Genomic DNA, 19,226 nt, shown 5'->3' with positions numbered 1-19,226 from the left:
GGAGGGGCTGGGCGTGCCGCGTACGGCGCCTCCTGATTGGCGGGGAGAGAGCTACGGCGAACGAGCCGCGACGTGTCCCCCGTAGCTTGGGAGCGCGTCACGTGGCCGGAAGCGGAAGCAGGCTGCGGTGCCGCCACGTGGGTGGTGACACGTGGGGCGGTGCTACCGGGAGGCCCCGGCCGCGCATGGGGGGCTCAAGCCGTGTTTCGTCCGTTTAATGTTTCCGTGTGAAAATACTAGAGAAAAGTTGATAAACCGCCCCAAAAAAAACACCCCCAAACCCACCAACCCCGGCCCGGTTCCGTCCCGACCCCACCGGAACCGGCGCATGCACCGGGAGGGGGACGGGAGCTCCTTAAAAAGTATATCCCCCCCCTTAAAATTCCCATGGCGGGGCGAAGAACCGCCCCCGGGGGGGGGCTGTCGGTCACCGGGGGACACGGGGACCCCCACCAGGGGCTCAGTGCCCCGGGGCCGGTGTGTGTTTGGTAGGAGAGGGCTGAGGGGGAAGGGGGCGGTCGGAGGAGGAGGAGGAGGAGGAAGCACCGCCCAGGGCCGACTGCAGGTAAACGGTCTTGTGGAAGAGTCTGTTGCTGAGGAAAACCACCAAGGAGAAGAGCCGGAGCTGGAAGTGGCTGGGAAAGGGAAGAGAACGCCGTGAGCTTCCTCCCGGATGGAGGTTGGGAAGGGGTGAGGCTGAAGGTCTGGGGGCACGGAGGGTCTCACTCACTAGGTTTTGCCGGGGGTCCTCGCCTCGTTGGCGCTGATGATGAAGAGGGGGAAAAGGATGGAGAAGAGGCAACCGCTGGAAGGGAAAAAAAACCCAAAATATGATAAAATGACATTAAAAAGGGCATTGGGGTGAGGACGTGGATGTGGAATGGCAGCTCTCCCCTCACCTGATGATGTAGGAGGACTGCATTGCTGTGAGGAAGGCGAGTGGCAAGCCGAAGCCAAAGTAGTAGGGCCAGTTCCTCTCGATGTTGGACAAGCGCTGGTGCATCTCTATTCCTGGTGGGAAAGGGGGAGAAAACCCATTAGAACCCAACCATTGGCATGGAGCAGCCTCCACCCCGACACATCCCATCTGGAAGTGTCTCCCACCTTTGTTAAACCAGCGGTACTCAAAGCAGTAGAGCGAGTACAGTAGTGACATGTGGAGGAGCCCAACCAGCTGGCCGACCAGATCGATGGGGAAGAGGCTCACGATCATTCCCTATGGATAAAATCCCAGTGGGAGCATGAGGGGAGCTCTGGAGAAGGTGGCTCTGGGGGGATGTGGTTGTTTGGGGGGATTAAATCCTCACCTGGATGAGGAAGAGCGCCTGCAGCAAGAGGTTGAAGAGCATGTCGGCGATGATTTTGCTGACGCTGGGGAAGGGGTGAGGTTTCCTGCCGGAGACTTCGAAGGCGAGATCTGCAATGTCCTGATGGAGAGGAGAGAGGGGATCCAAAGTCCACTGGGATTATGTCACCAGGAATACACCCAGAGCCTGTTTTCTGGGCACCCACCTGAAACCAGATGGCGTTGACGACCTTACTGAGGACGAAGAGGGGCAGGACCCAGAGGGCGCTGAAGATGGAGGTGAGGATGAACTCCAGCCAGGCCCAGACATCGCTGTGCAAGGAAGGGTCACCTTCCAGAAACAGGGAAACATGTCAGCATTCCGGCAGGGAAGCGCCTCGGCTCAGGGAGCTCCTCAGTACAAGAACCACGTTTCAGGGAGCTCCTCATTAGAGGAACCTCCTTGTCTCTGGGAGCTCCATGTTAAAGGAACCTACTCATTTTGGGGAGCTCCCCACTGGACAAAACCTGGTTTTGGGAAGCTCCTTACTTTGGGAAGCTCAACATTTCAGAGCACTCCTTGTTGGAGGAACATCCTCACTGAAGGAACCTCCTTGTTTTGGAAAGCTCCTCATTACAGGAAGCTACATGTTTCAGGGAGCTCCTCATTGGAGGAACCTCAATTTAGGGAACTCCTCAATTGGAGGAACCTTCTTTTCCCATCAGAAATTCCCCCTGGCATCTCTGCTCCCAGGGCAGCCCCCAGCAGGAGGAATCCCACTTGCTTTTCATGCCTTTGCAAACCCACAGCGCCAGCTGTGTGGTAGAACCCTGCACAGAGCCCAGCAGGCAGTCCGTGAGTGGGACTCTCCATCCCTGATTCCCCCTGGATAATTAACAGCAGCCCTCATTAGCTCGGGGAGGAGGACAAGAACAAGGCAAGGAGAGGGCAGCTCAAGGGCTGGTGGGAAGGAACTCACCGATGATGCGCGCCGTGACGGACTGAAGGGCGGGTATGAACACGCGGTAGAACAAGAAGAGGCTGAGCTGGGGGAAGAGGAAGGTTCGGTGATGCTGGGTCAGGTTTTGGGCTGCTGCTGCTGGACCCTTTACCCATGGGGATCCAGGAACAGCCCAGGACTGGCACACCCCAAATCTACAACGGAGCACATTCCCTTTAACATTCCTGGGCCAATTCCTCATTCTCTGCCGAATGGGAAAATGAAGCTGGTGATTTATAAGGATCGGCCTCACAGTAAGGTCAGAGCTGAGGAATCAATATTCAATTCAGTGAAGCAATATCCCGCACAGAGCCCTCTCAAAGCAGTTTAGATTGGATCTAAGGAGGAAATTCTTTCCTGTTAGGGTGGTGAGGCACTGGAATGGGTTGCCCAGGGAGGTTGTGAATGCTCCACCCCTGGCAGTGTTCAAGGCCAGGTTGGACCAGGCCTTGGGTGAGATGGTTTAGAGCGAGGTGTCCCTGCCCATGACAGGGGGGTTGGAACTTGATGATCTGAAGGTCCTTTCCCACCCTAACTATTCTATGATTCTATGTGGGCTTTCCCAAGCAGGTCTATATCCCAGTTCCCTTAAAACACAGCGGTGGGACAAGGAATATGGCAGCTGGCACAGGTCCCTGCAGCCCAGCTGATGGCTCAGCACCAAAGGTGCACAAGGGTTGGTTTCCACAGAGGGGTTTAACACAGAAGGAACAAAATTCCCACTTACCCAGAACACGCCTCCATTCCAGGCACAACACTGAAATATCCGGCTCACTATCCGGGGTTCACTGCGGAGCAATGGGAGAGAGACACATCAAGGACCTTTAGTAATTCCCTGTATCCATGCTGGAATGGAAGAGAAGCAGAGCTTTCCTCCTGAGTTTTAAGCATTTATGGGGGAGCTCAGGGTTGGTTTGCCTCAAATCTCTCAGTGTAATAGAACTGGAGGGGTTTGGGGGCATTTTGTCCTTGGAAAAGGCTGGTTTTGGCTTCTCTCTCCTCACAATGTACCTATGGACATGCCAAGAGCACAGTCGGGATTTAATCCCAGTGTTTTCATCCTTAGTGGATGCATTCAGAGATCTAAAATGACTAGAGCTGCAGGGGCACTACTGCTGTAAAAGTCATGGCAAGAGAAAGGTTTCCCAGCAGCAACATTACTTGTTGCAGATCTTTTTCAAGTGGGCGAACCTTGATGCTGGGTATGTAGGCCTCAAGTCAAGAGAACTGCCTTAATTAGGGGTAGTTAGGGTTAGCATTTTGAGATGTAAAATGGCTAGATCTCTAGGGCATTAGTGCTGTAAAATTCATGCCAAGCGATATCTGGCAGAGCAACAATATTTTCCTTCCAGAGCTTTCTCAGTTGGGCATGCCTTAATGCTGGTGATACAAGCTTCATGTCCTGGGAGGTGGCTAAAATTAGGGTTAGGGTTAGGCTTAGGGGTTAGGGTTAGTAGGGTTAGTAACTAAGGGTTAGGTTTAGGGTTATGGCTAGGGTTAAGTGTTAGGGTAAGGGGTTAGGGTTAGGTGTGAGGGGTTAGGATTAGTAAGTAAGGGTTAGGTTTAGGGTTAGGGTTAAGTGTTAGGGTTAGGTTAGGGTTAGCGGTAGGGTTAGTGTTGAGTTAGGGGTTAGGGTTAGAGGTTAGGGTTAGGGGGTTAGGGTTAGGGGTTAGGGTTAGTAATGGTTATTGTTAATAGAGGGTTAGGGTTGGGGTAGTTGGGTTAGGGTTAGGGGTTAGTAGGTTAGGGTTAGTAAGGGTTAGGTTAGGGTTAGTAAGGGTTACGGTTAGAGATGGCAGTGCAACACAGCACCGCTCTGGAAAAAGAACCTTGATTCACCGTTGTTGGAGTGGGAGAAGGGAATTCCCAGTCCTCAGGCCCCACACTCACTTCTCTTGCTTCTTCTCTTCCAAGTGAAACCTCCGCTGGGCCAGTGCACTGTTGGCTCTCCTCCGCCTCTGCTCTTCCCTTTTCTGCTGGATGCGGGCATCCAGCTTGGAGATGGTGCAGATGCCCCAGATGGAGTCCTTAATTCCCTGTGGACATGAGGAGAGGCTGCGGCACTCCTTCCCACTTCCTGGTTATGGAAGGGGATGAGCCTTGCTGCCCAGAGTGGAGGTGGCAGCACCAGGCTAAGGCAGAGCCAGGGTTTGGAGTGCTGCCTGTTCTCCATAGCCTGGTGACCTAAATCAGTGCCTGTTCCAGCAGCAGCCTCTCTTTGAAGGTGTGATTTCTCATCCAAAATCCACTATTTATAACCCAGAGAGTCACATCTCTCACGGCCCATTTCTTCTGCCTGGCAGAAAGCCCTTCTCCTCCCCGCTAGCCACTACAGGCCAATAAAATAGAATTACATCAAACATTCAGGAGGTGCAAAGCCCTCGTGGCCTGATCATACATCTGAGTGTGATGCTCGTGGCTTTACAGATGACAGCATCCCTGAAACAGCCTCGGAGCCACATCCGTGCAAACCTGTTAACAGAGAAGTGTCAAGAAGTCTCTGCCTCAACTCCTGCTTTAAAAGACTTCTACCAACACCTCTCTAGCACTTATTTCCACCTGTGGGACACATTTGTTATCAAACATTTCACTTCAAAATGAATTGTGAAAGCACTGTGAAATAACTGAGGAGAAAGACTTGGGGGTGTTGGTCCATGAGAAGCTCCCCATGACCTAACTTCAGTGCACTTTAGCCCAGAATTCCCCCGTGTGCTGGGCTGCACCAAAAGGAGCATGAGAAGCAGGTCATAGAGTGGATTCTCCCCCTCTGCTGTGTTCTGCTGAGACGCCCCCTGCAGCCCTGATCCAGCTCTGGGGCAGCAGCACAAGAGGGACCTGGAGCTGTTGGAGCGAGGCCAGAGGAGGCCATGGAGATGCTGCGAGAGCTGGAGCAGCTCTGCTCTGGAGCCAGGCTGAGAGAGCTGGGCTGGGGCAGCCTGGAGAAGAGAAGGCTCCTGAAGGGGAGACCTCAGAGCAGCTCCAGTGCCTAAAGGGGCTACAAGAAACCTGGAGAGGGGCTTTGGGCAAGGGCCTGTAGGGACAGGCCAAGGGGAATGGCTTGAACCTGCCAGAGGGGAGACTGAGCTGAGCTCTTAGGCAGAAGCTCTTCCCTGTGAGGGTGCTGAGGCGCTGGCACAGGGTGCCCAGAGAAGCTGTGGCTGCCCCATCCCTGGCAGTGCTCAAGGCCAGGTTGGACACAGGGGCTTGGAGCAAGCTGCTCCAGTGGAAGGGGTCCCTGCCTATGGCAGGGGGCTGGAACTGGACGAGCTTTAGTGTCCTTTCCAACTCAAACCATTCGGTGATTCTAGGAACCAAATCCTTCTGCTTGAGGCCATGGCCAGTGAACACCAGTTTCTGAACATGAATTACTTCTTAGCATCCCATCAGCAACATTTTTGAGCCTGTGTTTATGCCTGGATGATACAAGATGGTGTGGGAGCACTGAGGTCACATGAAGCCTTATCACTGTGACTCTCTGCAACAGACACACCAACGCCAGCTTGGGAAAACACTTGGGAAGCAACACATCCCACACAGCTACCTCAAACCTAACAGCAGAAAGCCTGCTGACAGGTATCTCTGCCTGACTAAATTGAAGTCTTTGATTAACATACACCCAGAGCCCCTTTTCCTTCCCATTCTTTAATTCCCCTTTGACAAAGCCACGGATGGGAACAGGACCAGTGCCCATGACCAGGGAGCTGCAGTGCATGGACTCACCCTGACAAGGTCATGCAGGAAGGTTTTCACGCTGTCTGCCATCTCGACTCCAGCATCACCTCCGGTTCCAAAACTATCAACTACAGGGAGAGGGGAAAAGCCGAACCCAAACCTCTCTCATCCTGGAGGGATGGGAAACGGATGGAGCCTGTGGAGAGAGAAGACACAAAGGATCGTGACTGGCATTAACTACACAGTGGGATTCCAAGCTAATCCCACCAACAGGCTTCCAGCCCCCCCAAACACACAGGCAGAGAAAGGATCCATCCTGTGTCATTGTATCTCATGTTAGAAACCTCAGTTTCAGGAACAGCCCAGGCTTTAGTTCTATGCTAACACCTCACTGCACCACTCATTTTGGGAAGAGAAAAGCCAGCAGAGCCAGCCCAGGGAGGTGTGAAGGCATCTGTGCTAAGCCCAGCATTCAGTTAACACCATCCAGCTCCACAGCTCCTCTGACAGGGAGGAAACTCCAGGTCTGCACTCAGGAGCCTCACAAACCCAGGGCTGCTCTTTGAGCTGTCCCATCAGCTTCTGCCCAAAGCAGGAACAACTCCCAACAGCCCTTGTGCTGAGTGCCTTGTGCTGAGTGCCTTGTGCTGAGTGCCTTGTGCTGAGCCTTGCTTCTTGTGAAGCGCTGCAGAAACAGGTTTTTGAGTCAAGGAAAACAAAATATAAAGCACATGGGGCTCTTCCAATGGGATCCAAACTGATCGCTTTTCCTAGGCAGGAGCTCCCACAGCTCTGGAGCAGGCTGGTATCACAAGCCCCAACATGTCACGGGTGCTGTTGCTTTATAGAGTGCAGCGGAGGGGATAAACGAGTGAAATGATTCATTTTAACACAGGATTTTAGTTGGGTTATTCCAAGATGAACCCTGCCAGGGTGTGAACCCCACTCCCGTGAAGCGCGGATGCCGGTTGAGATGAAGCTGTGGAAGGAGAACCAGCCCCCTGCGTTATTAACATCAGGTTCATCACAGGCACTTCCACCCCAAAACGAAGCTTTTGGAGCAGGCACAGTCAGATGGAGGGGGGGGGGGGGGGTGTCTCTGCTTTAGCAAGTGTCCATGGTCCGGGTCACACTGGCAGGCCCCAGCAGAAACAGAAGGCACAAGAGCGTTCTCTTTGTTCCCAACACTGCACCTCACCCTGCCTTGGGCTCGGAAACCCTACAGTGAGACCCTGCTCCCGCAGGCAGCTCCTCCCGTTGGGCGATTCCAGCCGTGGGGATCCCTGTGCACAGAGGGGATCCCCACAGCACCCAGAGGTGCCCGGGCACCATCTCCCCGCCGTTACCTGGGGGGCAGTTACCTCAGACCTGCGGGCACTGTGGCCCCTGTAACCGCAGCGGGGGAGCACCGCTTCACCGCCGCTGCCCGCACGATCAGGGCAGGGAGCGGAGCCGGACGGGACGGGACACTCTGCACACGCGCCACCGCGGCCCAAGCCCGCACCGCCCCCGGGATCCCCTCAAGCTGTTACCTCAGCGCTGCCCCCGCAGGGCCCCCAGGCCCGAAGGTCCCTCAGCCTCTCCCCATGGATCCCCCCAGACCCCGCAGCACCCCAGGGCTCCGAGCGGTGCCGCCCGCCCCGCTCCCGGCACGGCTCCCTCGGGCTGCCCCCACGGCCCTTCCATGGCCCCACTCACCGCGGGCCGGGCTCACGGCGCTCACGGCCCAGCTCCAGCGGCCCGGCCGCCACCGCCGCCGCCACCGCGCATGCGCCGGGCTCCCGCCGCGCAGCCGCCCGCATCCCCCCGCCCCGCCCCGCGCAGGCGCACTGCCGGCGGAGAGCCATACCGCCGCGCCGCCAGGGGGCGACGTGTGAGCGAGCGGGGATGGGGACGCTTGGGGGCGATGGGAGCTTGGGAGGGGCTAGGGGGTCACAGGGGGATATTGGGGGTAATGGGGGGCAATGGGAGGGATGTTGGGGTAATGGGTGGCAATGGGAGGGATGTTGGTGGGTCATAGGGGGATATTGGGGGTAATGGGAGGGATGCTGGGGGTCATAGGCGATATTGAGGGTAATGGGGGAATGGGAGGGATGTTGGGGGTCACAGGGGGATACTGGGGGTAATGGGGGGCAATGGGAGGGATATTGGGGGTAATGAGGGGCAATGGGAGGGATGTTGGGGGGTCACAGGGGGATACTGGGGGTAATGGGGGGCAATGGGAGGGATGTTGCGGGTAATGGGGGCAATGGGAGGGATGTTGGGGGGTTATAGGGGGATATAGGGGATAATGGGAGAAATGAGAGGGATATTGGGGGTAATGGGGGCAATGGGAAGGATGTTGGGGGGGTTATAGGGGGATATGGGGGAAATGGGAGGGATATTGGGGGTAATGGGCGGCAATGGGAGGGATATTGGGGGTAATGGGAGGAATGTTGGGAGTCATACAAGGATATGGGGGGTAATGGGCAGCAATGGGAGGGAAGTTGGGGTCATAGGGGGATATTGGGGGTAATGAGGGGTAATGGGAGGGATGTTGGGGGGTCATAAGGGGGTATTGCGGGTAATGAAGGGCAATGGGAGGGATGGGGTGTCACTGGGGGATATTGGGGGGCAATGTGGGGGTCATAGGGGGATATTGGGCAGCAATGGGAGGGATACTGGAGGTCATAGGAGAATATTGGGGGTAATGGGAGGGATGTTAGGGGGTCATAGGGGGATATTGGGGGTAATGGGGGGCAATGGGAGGGATGTTGGGGTGTCATAGGGGGATATTGGGGGTAATGGGGAAATGGAGGAGTAATAGGGGGCAATGTTGGGGACCTCGGGGAGAGAGGCTGGGGGGTCATGGGGGGATAATAGGGGGTAATGGGGACACTGGGGGCATTGGGTGAGAATGGGTGGGCACTGGGTGGGAATGGAACGCAGTGGGGACACTGGGGGTGCGTAGTGAAGACACCAGAATGGGTGACAATGGGGCTGGGGAGCACTGGGTGAGCAATAGGGGGAGCACTGGTGTGTGCCTGCTGTGCAGAGCAGAGCAGAACCAGGTGGCATCGGGGGTGTCCCCATTCCCCCATGTACTCCCCCAGCACATTCCACATTGTCCCGTTTATTGGTGCAGGGCTCAGCGTGGCCCCTACCCGTGCCTCAGTTTCCCCACGTCCATCACCCCACGTCCATCACCCCACGTCCATCTCCCCACGTCCATCTCCCCACGTCCATCACCCCACGTCCATCACCCCACGTCCATCACACCACGCCGCCTTCCACCAGCGGCTCCCCTCGCACCAGCCTCCTCCAGCCCAACCTGCTCAGGTCCAAGGTCTCGTATCGCCCCTTGAGCACCAGCTCGGCCACGGCTCTGCCGGCCGCCGGCGCGTGCTGCAGCCCGTGACCGCTGAACCCGGCGGCCACAAAGAGGTTGTCCAGCCTGGGGTGAGGTCCCAGCACCCCGTTGCGGTCGAAGGAGTTGTGGTCGTAGTAACCAGCCCAGGAGCTGCCGGGACGGAGGGAGGAGAAAGCGGGGACGCGCCGGGCCAACCGCGGCCAGACCTGCTCCTGGAAGTAGTTGTGATCCACAGAGAGATCGCTGGGATCAGGCTCCTCCTCCTGGGAAAAACAGGTTGGGAGGGAGTAAGAAAGGAAACTACGGAGGGAAAGCACGTAACTAACGTATTAAAATAGCATAAATGATCAATGCACATAGAGAGGAACCTCCCTTTGGGCGCACCTCGGGGGGGCTCATGCCGCCCAAGTAGTTGCCGGCAATGCCCTCACGGCGAAAGTAAGCACCGGTGGTGTCAATGAGGAATGGGCAGGATAAGCCAGGACCATCGTGACAGTGCCAGGAGAAGATGTACCTATAGGACAAAGGAGATTCCCCCCCCAAAAAAAATATAGGGATGAGGGGAGTGGGTTGTGCCTCAGAACACACCAGGGGGTGCATGGAAATGAAAGCATTGAGGGTTCACAGCATTCCTGACAATTGGAGAGGCATCCCAAAAGAAGGACCAAGGGGTTTACCAGCCCTTGAAGATGGACAGTGGTGAGTGCTGGGATGTGAGATCCCCCCCAAAACCCCACTAAAGGCCTCACAGCCCCTTTGCAAAGGGATGGATGGTGGGTACCGGTACACAACCACCATCCCCATAGAGCACAAAGGGGCTCCACGGTGATGCCAGGATGTGAACCCCCAAATCCTGCCCTCCCCACCTCTTCCGGGGCTGGATGGGCAGGGGGGGCTGGCACAGCGCCTCGGGCAGCCCGGCTGCCTCCAGCAGCTTCCCGGCCCAGGCACCCGCTGCATTCACCACGATGGCGCAGGTCACGGGCTGGTACTCCAGGCTGTCCTGCATGTACACCTGGGGGGGACGGGACAGACACCCCACATGAGCCAGGGGGTCCTGCACACCCGTGGGGTGTCACTCCCCCTCTCAGGTGTGTTCTGGGGGGGATACACTCACATGGATGCGTTTGATGCGCGCGGACAACAGCTCCGGTCCCTGCGGTGGCATCAAGTCCTCAGCCGAGGTGACAAAACCTGAAGGATTGGGGGGGTGAGGGGGTGACACCCCCAGGGACACCCCGCTCCGTGCGTGTTCCCCCCTCACCTCGCACCTCCCCGGCACAGCTGAGCACCCCCAGGGACATGGCTTTGCGCCGCAGAGCGGTGAGGAGGGTCCAGGGGTCGAACCAGCCCTCGTCCTCCAGACCTGGGGGGCACACAGGGGGTGGGGGATGCTGGTGGGACCCCTCCAAACACAGCCGAGTCTGGGGGGGGAAGAGCCCCCTTGCCCAGATTAAAGTGGGATGAATGATGTGCGCAGTGGGGATGATTATGTGGGATGTGGGTGAGGGTAGGAATGGATAAGGATGAGCGCAGGGATGAAGATGGGGATCAGGATGGGGAATAAGGTGAGGATGGGGGTAAGAATGGGAAGGGATGAGGATGCGGATGGTGACAGAAATGAGAATGAGGATACAGATAAGGATGAGGAATGGGGTGAGGATGGGATGGGGTTGAGAATGGTGACAGGGATGAGGAACAGGATAAGAATTCAGAGAAGGATCAGGACAGGGAATGGGATGAGGATGGGTGGTGATGGGGTCCCCACATACCATAGGATGCCACGGCCACATCCTCTGTATCTATCCATGGGAATTTCTCCTTCAGCTGAGTGGGTGACAGCAGTGTCACCTGCACCCCTTCCTCCCTGGGGACAGCCAGCATGGGGGGGGGGGAGTGTGTGTCAAGATGAAAACCCCAAACCCAAAACCCCTTGATGGGGACACTCTGTGTGCGTGTCCCACCTCTGGACCTTGACAGTGGCCTCCAGCCCATCAGCATCCTGCGGGGAGGCCAGGAAGAGGTATCCTGAAGGCTGGAACTGGATGTCAACGGCTGGCTCGTTTGGCACCCTAAGGTGCTCCTGTGAGGACAGGGGGCACCCATTGAGTAGGGCTGGACCTCCCCACGCTGCCACCCCCCCCCAGTGACCCCACGTACATTGATATTGCGGAGAAAACTGGCTGAGAACCGGGACATGTGGATATTCTCCGGGAGGGAAAACTGCTGCCGGATGCCCCCGGCCGACAGCACCGTGGAAGCTCGGGAATACTGAAAGAGAGAAACACCCCCCACAGCATAGGAGGGGTTCCGGGGGGGTCCCCAAGGCTATGCCCTGCCCAGGAGGGGGTGCTCACCGTGGGGTCCCGCTCCACCACCAGCACCCTCATGCCGTGCCGCCGGGCCTCCAGCGCCTTCAGCCAGTAGGCCACGGACCAGCCCACCACGCCGCCCCCCACCACCACCACGTCGGCCTCTTCGGGGGGCCGCGGGTCCCGGGGCGTTCCCGGGGGAACCCAGCCCCCTGTGCCGGGTCCCAGCGCCGGCAGCTGAGCCTGCAGGGTCCGCCCCAGGCGCCTCAGGCTCAGACCCAGCTCTGATGGGGTACGGGGGGGGGGTGACGGGTTTGGGGGCAGCCCTGGGACACCCCAGTGCCTTCTGCACCCTCCGGGACCCCCCCCCCCCCTTCCCTGGCTGCCCCCTCAGCATCCCGAGGCCTTTGGAGCCACCAGAACCCCCTGTACACCTCCCCCTCCATGGACTCCAGTGCCCCCCACATCCACCCACTGTCCTCTGGGGTCACCCTGCGACCTCCCTGCACCCTCCAGCCCCCCGCCCCGGACTCCCTGTGACCCCCAGGCCCCTGCAGCCCCGCTCCCCCCGGCTCTCACCCCGGAACATGGCCGCAGTGCTCAGGGCCCGGCTCGGAGCCCCCCCCTCAGCCTCAGCGCGCTCCCCCGGGAGCAAGGTCCTAACCACGCCCCCCACTCCCTATTGGCTAACCACACTTCCCACCTCCCTCCATCCCCTCCGCCAATGGGAGGTGTTTCCCGGCGGAAGTAGGGCGCACGGGAAGTCGGAGGGAAAGGGAGGGGGCGGGCAGGCGACGTGTGCGGGAGCCGGTCCCGCCGCCGCCGCCGCCATGTTGGACTTCTTCACCATCTTCAGCAAGGGCGGGCTCGTCCTGTGGTGCTTCCAGGGCGGCTCCGCCGCCACCGCGCCCGTCAACGCCCTCATCCGCTCCGTGCTGCTGCAGGTGCGCGGGGCCGCGCCGTCTGCCTGAGGGGGGCGGGGGGAGGCGGGCGGGACCACTTCATGGTGATGGGGGGGCGTTCAGAAGGGAGCGGTTGGACCGGACCATCCTGCTGCGGAGCGGGCACGGGCATGGGCATGGGCATCGTCATGTAGTGGGGTGGGATCATCCGGAGGGGGGGTTAAGGGGGAAATGGACGGGGCCATCTGCTGGGGGAGAGGGGGGTGACAGGGGCGAGCCCATCTGCCTGGGGACGGGGGGGAAGTGACCCGTTCTGGGATTGGGTTGAGCAGTATGGGGGGAGAACTGAGCCACTGCGGGGGAGAAGGATGGGGCCCCCTGCGCAGGGGTATGGGCTGGACCACTTTTTAGGGAGGAAGGGGGGGGTAAGGATCATGGGGGGGGTTTGCTCGCTGCTGACACCCCTTTTCCAATGTCTCCTTGTCCCCAGGAGCGCGGTGGCAACAACTCCTTCACCCATGAAGCCCTCACGCTCAAGTACAAGCTGGACAACCAGTTTGAGCTGGTGTTTGTGGTAAGGGATAGCCCCAGGTCACCCCAAAACCCCACAGAGGGGGTACCACAGGAAGGGGGCTTTGACTGCCATGGGCTCTACCTTGGCTCCCCAGATTGCAGGATTTTGGGGATGATGGGGGTCTTGGCCACACGCTACCGTGGGGCAGCTAATTCTGATCATCATTTAAACTCATTAAGTCTCCAGGAGAAGCTGCAGGGGTTGCTCTGCCCTAATGAAACCTTTGATTTTGACCAAATCTGTTTAAAACCAGCCAGAAATCATAGAACTGTAGAATGCGTTGGGTTGGAAAGGACATTAAGATCAACCAGTTCCAACCCCTGCCACCGGGTTGGGGACCCCTTCCACTGGAGCAGCTTGCTCCAAGCCCCTGTGTCCAACCTGGCCTTGAGCACTGCCAGGGATGGGGCAGCCACAGCTTCTCTGGGCACCCTGTGCCAGCGCCTCAACACCCTCACAGGGAAGAGCTGCTGCCTTATCTCCAACCTGAGCTTCCCCTGTTTTAGTTTGAACCCATCAGCCCTTGTCCTTTCACTACAGTGCCTAGTGAAGGTTGCTGTCCAGCACTGGAAGCTGCTCTGAGGTCTCCACGCAGCTTCTGTTCTCCAGGCTGAACAAGCCCAATGTTCTCAGCCTGGATCCATATAGGAGGTGATCCAGTCCTGTGATCATTCTCATGGCCTCCTCTGGACTTGTTCCAACAGTTCCATGTCCTTTTTATGTTGGGGACACCAGAACTGTACGCAATACTCCAAGTGAGGTCTCCTGAGAGCAGAGCAGAGGGGGAGGATCACCTCCATAGACCTGCTGGTCACACTCCTTTTGATGCAGCCCAGGATACGGTTGCTTTCTGGGCTGGAAGCACACACTGAAGCCGGCTCATGTTCACTTTCTCATCAACCAGCACTGCCTGGTCCTTCTGCGCAGGGCTGCTCTGAATCAATTCTCTGCCCAACCTGTAGCTGTGCCTGGGATTGCCCCGACCCAGGTGTAGGACCTTGCACTTGGCATGGTTGAACTTCATGAGGCTGGCATCAGCCCACCTCACAAGTGTGTCAAGGTCCCTCTGGATGGCATTCCTTCCCTCCAGCGGATCAACCGAACCACACGGCTTGGTGTCATCGGCAAACTTGCTGAGGGCGCACTCAATGCCACTGTCCATGTCAGTGACAAAGGTGTTGGAACAGGATCACTCCCAGCACGGACCCCTGTGCCATCCCTTTACTTTAGAGAGTTGTAGAATGAATCACAGGATGGTTTGGGTTGAAGGGACCTTAAAGCTCCTCCGGTTCCAACCCCCTGCCATGGGCAGGGACACCTTCTTCTAGAGCAGGTTGCGCCAAGCCCAGTTCAGCCTGGCCCTGAGGGTTTTAGTGCACTTCCTTGTCATCTGGCTGACCTTATCTCTCTAAATCCACACAACCTCCATTTGCACCTGAAGATAAGCAAAACCTTCCCTGGTCTGCCACATGGCTTTGTTGCTGTGAAACAGCCAACCTGGTTTTATCAGTGTTGTCTTTTAAAGTGAAGTTCTGTGCCACTGTTTTCCCTGTCTTTTTCCCCTTTAATTTCTTGGCAAGTCCAACTAGAACACATAGCCTGAAGCTTGATGACATTCAAGAGTGCTGTATTAAACGGAGAGGTTTTCCCCTCCACGCCAAGCAGACTGTTGTTAAATGAGGTCATGGACCAACATCTTTCCACTGTGCTGCTTCCCAGGTGGGGTTTCAGAAGATCCTGACTCTAACCTACGTGGACAAGTTGATAGACGACGTGCACAAGGAGTTCAGGGACAAGTACCGCAATGAGTTCCAGCAGAAGGGCACCTTGGGCCTCCTAAATGGCACCTTTGATTTTAAAGACGACTTCATGCGCCTCCTCCGGTAGCAGAGCCTGTTTTTAACTCCCACATCCCTGTTTAGAGTGCAGCTAGGGCTGAAATCCAGGCTCTTAACGGGTGTCCTCTCCGCAGGGATGCAGAGGAGAGCAGTAAAGTCCGAGCTCCCACGGTAATGAAGACGTTTGAGCAGTCTCTGAAGTCTCAGAAGACTGTCAAGTGTATGATTGAAACCCGGGGGGAGAAACCAAAGGAGAAAGTCAAGAACAAGAAGAACAAAGGTTCCAAAAAGGAGGGTGAGTTTGTGGGAAAGAAAATTGAGACGGGGGAATAAAGATTCCAGAGTTTTGTGTCTTTCCCAGTCCTCTTGCGCTGCGCAGCGCTGGCCTGAGCTCACGTTGGGTTCTTCCCATCAGGAACTGAAGCTGTCGCAGCGCCTGGCAAAGCCTCTGCAGGTGAGAAGCAGTCCTCTGGGGACAGGGAGGAGCTGACCAAGGATGAAATCCTGCAGAAGAACCGGGAGGAATTCTTCAGGAGGCACATGAAAGCAGGGGAGAAGTCCAGGTGGGTGGCAAGGACGTGCTCAGGCTGCCTGTGGTCCAACCCCGCTGTCCCTCAGCCACGGCCGAGGCCCTCCAGCCTTTGGGGCATCCCAGAATGCAAACTTTGCTTTCCGTTTTCCTTATTTCCCTGCTCACTGGGAGGACTGGGAGAGGGCAAACTGTGGGTCCTGGAGGTGTAATGGGAATTGATCCATTCTTTTCCTGCAAGAGCCAGGAACCAGGAGTGCTGTGAGCAAAAGGCAGTGGCACATCAGTGCCTGGCTTGAGTGAAGGGATCTGCTACAGGGTCAAACATCAGTTAATGAAACTGTGGAGACTAAATCAACCAGGTTTAGCCTTAATTTCTGCCTTTCTGGGGTTAACGCAGGCTTGTAATTGTCACATCTTCCAAGCAGGCCATTGCTGCCCTGCACCGAACAAACCACGTTTCCCATCTTTATTCCAGCAAATCTCCAAAGCCCGAGGCACAGAAGGAGAAAGGGAAGAAGCCCAGAGTGTGGGATCTGGAGAACTCTAATGCCAAAGTACTGGATTACAGTAACTCTGCTACCAACGGGAGCGCCGAGGCTTGTCCTGTGGAAGAATTTGACCCCGATGCAGTAAGGAAAAGCTGGGTCACTGTGTCCTGGGGTGTGCTGGGATCAGCTGGGTGTTGCTGTCCCAGCCCATGGAGACTGGATGTGGCTGGAGCAGGATGAGGGGCAGCAGTTGATGGTTTTCAGGGTGTCTTCTCCCCTCCTCGCAGGCCCTGGGGGATAGGAATCGGGAGCCCGGCCGTCTCTACGACCTTGAGTATGAGAGTGATGAGGAGGCTGAAGAGGAGAAGGTTGTTCAGAACCCTTCAAAGCCCAGGTAGAGGCTCCTGCAGCCCCCACGTGTCACACACCTTGGTTTCTGCCCCGTAACTCCTCTACTCTTAACTGGTTGTGAAGTAGGGACAAAGCAGTGGTTGTCAGCTGTGGTGGGCTCTGCACAGCTCGCCCCTTGAGCCTAAAGGTGACCCCTCTTCTCCACAGTGTGAAGAAAGGTGGCCTGGGGGGCATGTTTGGCATGCTGAAGGGCCTGGTGGGCTCCAAGAGCTTGACAAGAGGGGACATGGACCCCGTACTGGAGAAGATGAAGGATCACTTGATTGGTAGGTCTGGCTCTGCTGAAAGCAGGTTGATTTGTGGTGGCTCCATGGGGTAGCATGTGGGGGACTGTGGTGGGTTCTTGTCTCACCCTCAACAACGCATCAAAATGGGGATCCTGCATGGTGACTCCATGCTCCCTCAGCGTTGATGTCTGGTGTGTGTAACCTCGGCAGCACTCACTCTCCTCTCTCTGTCTCCCTCTTGAAGCTAAAAACGTGGCAGCTGAGATCGCGGTGCAGCTCTGCGAGTCAGTGGCCAAGAAACTGGAAGGGAAGGTGATGGGGACGTTCACCAGTAAGTGGCCATGAGGCCTCCTGCTCGTGGTATGGGGCTCAGGAGCGTTCCCGGGTGTGACAGGTTCTCATTCCACCTCCTCCTTCCCAGCGGTGACCTCGACAGTGAAGCAGGCCCTGCAGGAGGCTCTGGTCCAGATCCTGCAGCCCCAGCGCCGGGTGGATGTCCTCCGGGATGTCATGGATGCCCAGCGCCACCGCCGACCCTACGTGGTCACCTTCTGTGGCGTCAACGGTGTTGGGAAGTCCACCAACTTGGCCAAGGTTGGACACGGTGCTCGTGGGGAGGAGGCCGGGGTGAGGAGGTGAGGCTGTAGTTGCTGACGGGCGTTTCTGCTCCCTCTCCTTGCCGCTGCAGATCTCGTTCTGGCTCATCGAGAACGGTTTCAGTGTCCTCATTGCCGCCTGTGACACGTTCCGGGCTGGAGCCGTGGAGCAGCTCCGCACCCACACCCGGCGCCTCAACGCCCTGCACCCTCCAGAGAGCCACGGTGGGCGCACCATGGTGCAGCTCTATGAGAAGGGCTACGGCAAGGACGCGGCCGGGATTGCCATGGAGGCCATTGCTTACGGTACACGCCAAGAACTAGGGGTGGGAGACGTTCTGGGGGGGCATCCTGCTCACTGGTGCCTCTTCTTCATCTTCCCCAGCTCGGAACCAGGGCTTCGACGTGGTCCTGGTGGACACAGCTGGCCGCATGCAGGACAACGCGCCCTTGATGACGGCGTTGGCCAAACTGATCGCGGTCAACACTCCTGACCTGGTCCTGTTCGTTGGGGAAGCGCTGGTGGGAAATGAGGCAGTGGATCAGCTGGTGAGGGACCAGGCTCTGGGTCCTGGGAGATAGAGTATCATCATCATTATTATCCTTCCAGTATCTGCAGGGATGCTGGAGACAGGTTCTTCACCAGGGACTGGAGTGATAGGACAAGGGGTGATGGGTTCACACTGAAACGGGGGAAGCTCAGATTAGATATAAGGAAAAGTTCATCCCTGAGGGTGCTGAGGCGCTGGCACAGGGTGCCCAGAGAAGCTGTGGCTGCCCCATCCCTGGCAGTGCTCAAGGCCAGGTTGGACACAGGGGCTTGGAGCAAGCCGCTCCAGTGGAAGGTGTTTGTGCCCATGGTAGGGGTTGGAACTGGATAATCTCAAGGTCCTTTCCAGCCCAAACCAGTCTGTGATTACGGGGGGGAAAACTCTGCTTCCGTGGGTTTTATCAGGCATTTGGACAGCGACAGCACCATAAGTGAGTTTCTTGGATCCGTTTTCTCCCTCAGGTTAAGTTCAACAAGGCCCTGGCTGATCACTCCATGGCCCAGACACCACGGCTCATTGACGGGATTGTCCTCACCAAGTTTGATACCATCGACGACAAGGTAAGGAGGCTGTTGAGACATCTCCACATGGAGCTTCCCGCTGGAGAGGTAGGAAGTGTCCAACACAGGGTGCTTTGGTGCTGCCTCGGATGCCATCTCTTGCTTTCCTCTTGCATTGCAACCCAATTCAGCGATGGGCTGAGCGAACAGCAAGGAGGCAGAGTGGCTGATAGTGCTGCTTGTGCTTGGCAGGTCGGCGCTGCCATCTCCATGACCTACATCACGAGCAAGCCCATCGTTTTCGTTGGTACCGGACAGACCTACTGTGATCTGCGAAGCCTTAACGCCAAGGCCGTGGTCGCAGCGCTCATGAAGGCCTGAACCCCACCAACGGCTGTTGCAGATGTCCAAGAAGAACATGCTTTACCCCGTTCCCAGCTCGTCCTTCCCACAATGAAGGGATGCCAGCGTGAGGGGAATGGTTCTGGGAGGGTAAAATTCCCTTTATCCAGCAAAAGCCCTTCACCTGGATTCCTTCATTCTGGCTGAGGGGGCACAGGCTCCCTCGCAGGGAAGCTGAAGCCAGAGCTTTGTATTGTTCATGCTGCAAGGACCTGCTGTGCTTTTTTGGGGGGGTTGAAGGCTTTAATTCCTTAGAGCTGCTTTTGGATTTCTTTTAGACCAGTTGAGGGAGGATGAGGAGTGATGGTGTTCGCTGGTGCATAGGAAGAAAATCCCAATTCATGCTGGCAGATAACTGGTGGTGGCTTTGGTGTTCTCCCCCTTCGAGTGCCTCTTGAGCCCGGTCTGAAGTGCTACACTTGAGTAATACAAACCTCTGTTACAATGTCTTGTAGCTCCATATCGCAGATGTGCTCCAGTGCAATAAGTTGAATGCTGTCTGCTCAGAGACATAATTTATATGAAATAAACCTCATAATTTGTCCTCTGTGTGTACATAACTCGCCTCCAGGCAGGACCTGCTCAC

General features: G+C 57.0%; 3 protein-coding genes across 3 annotated transcripts; 1 reads left to right on the top strand and 2 right to left on the bottom strand.

Moving 5' to 3' along the window:
• Positions 1-320: 320 nt before the first annotated feature.
• EI24 (EI24 autophagy associated transmembrane protein) lies at positions 321-7,758 on the bottom strand. The gene is made up of 11 exons (XM_061368634.1): positions 7,657-7,758; positions 6,007-6,154; positions 4,177-4,322; positions 3,014-3,074; positions 2,266-2,332; positions 1,513-1,637; positions 1,308-1,427; positions 1,105-1,216; positions 900-1,011; positions 731-805; positions 321-635 (listed from the first exon to the last, which is right to left on the bottom strand). Exons 2-11 carry the CDS (start codon positions 6,046-6,048, stop codon positions 461-463), a joined length of 1,035 nt encoding a protein of 344 aa, XP_061224618.1. The 5' UTR covers positions 6,049-6,154; positions 7,657-7,758; the 3' UTR covers positions 321-460.
• A 1,447-nt stretch (positions 7,759-9,205) lies between these two features.
• On the bottom strand, positions 9,206-12,208 carry FOXRED1 (FAD dependent oxidoreductase domain containing 1). The gene is made up of 10 exons (XM_061368195.1): positions 12,199-12,208; positions 11,665-11,945; positions 11,468-11,578; positions 11,272-11,390; positions 11,080-11,174; positions 10,572-10,673; positions 10,425-10,501; positions 10,174-10,322; positions 9,692-9,821; positions 9,206-9,570 (listed from the first exon to the last, which is right to left on the bottom strand). The coding sequence occupies exons 1-10, from the start codon at positions 12,206-12,208 to the stop codon at positions 9,211-9,213; spliced, it is 1,434 nt and encodes a 477-aa protein (XP_061224179.1). The 3' UTR covers positions 9,206-9,210.
• A 208-nt stretch (positions 12,209-12,416) lies between these two features.
• Positions 12,417-19,183, top strand: SRPRA (SRP receptor subunit alpha). The gene is made up of 14 exons (XM_061368633.1): positions 12,417-12,563; positions 13,012-13,095; positions 14,815-14,978; positions 15,068-15,228; positions 15,349-15,496; positions 15,941-16,094; positions 16,241-16,347; positions 16,512-16,630; positions 16,836-16,922; positions 17,013-17,185; positions 17,280-17,493; positions 17,573-17,736; positions 18,200-18,298; positions 18,491-19,183. The coding sequence occupies exons 1-14, from the start codon at positions 12,450-12,452 to the stop codon at positions 18,617-18,619; spliced, it is 1,917 nt and encodes a 638-aa protein (XP_061224617.1). The 5' UTR covers positions 12,417-12,449; the 3' UTR covers positions 18,620-19,183.
• The last annotated feature ends 43 nt before the right edge of the window (positions 19,184-19,226 follow it).

Source organism: Neopsephotus bourkii, unplaced genomic scaffold, assembly GCF_033783945.1.
Source record: "Neopsephotus bourkii isolate Nb327-2 ecotype Australia unplaced genomic scaffold, CSIRO-AGI_Nbou_v1 NB_1433, whole genome shotgun sequence".
Taxonomy (NCBI): Eukaryota; Metazoa; Chordata; class Aves; order Psittaciformes; family Psittacidae; genus Neopsephotus; species Neopsephotus bourkii.
This window is presented reverse-complemented; position numbering and strand designations above follow the sequence as displayed.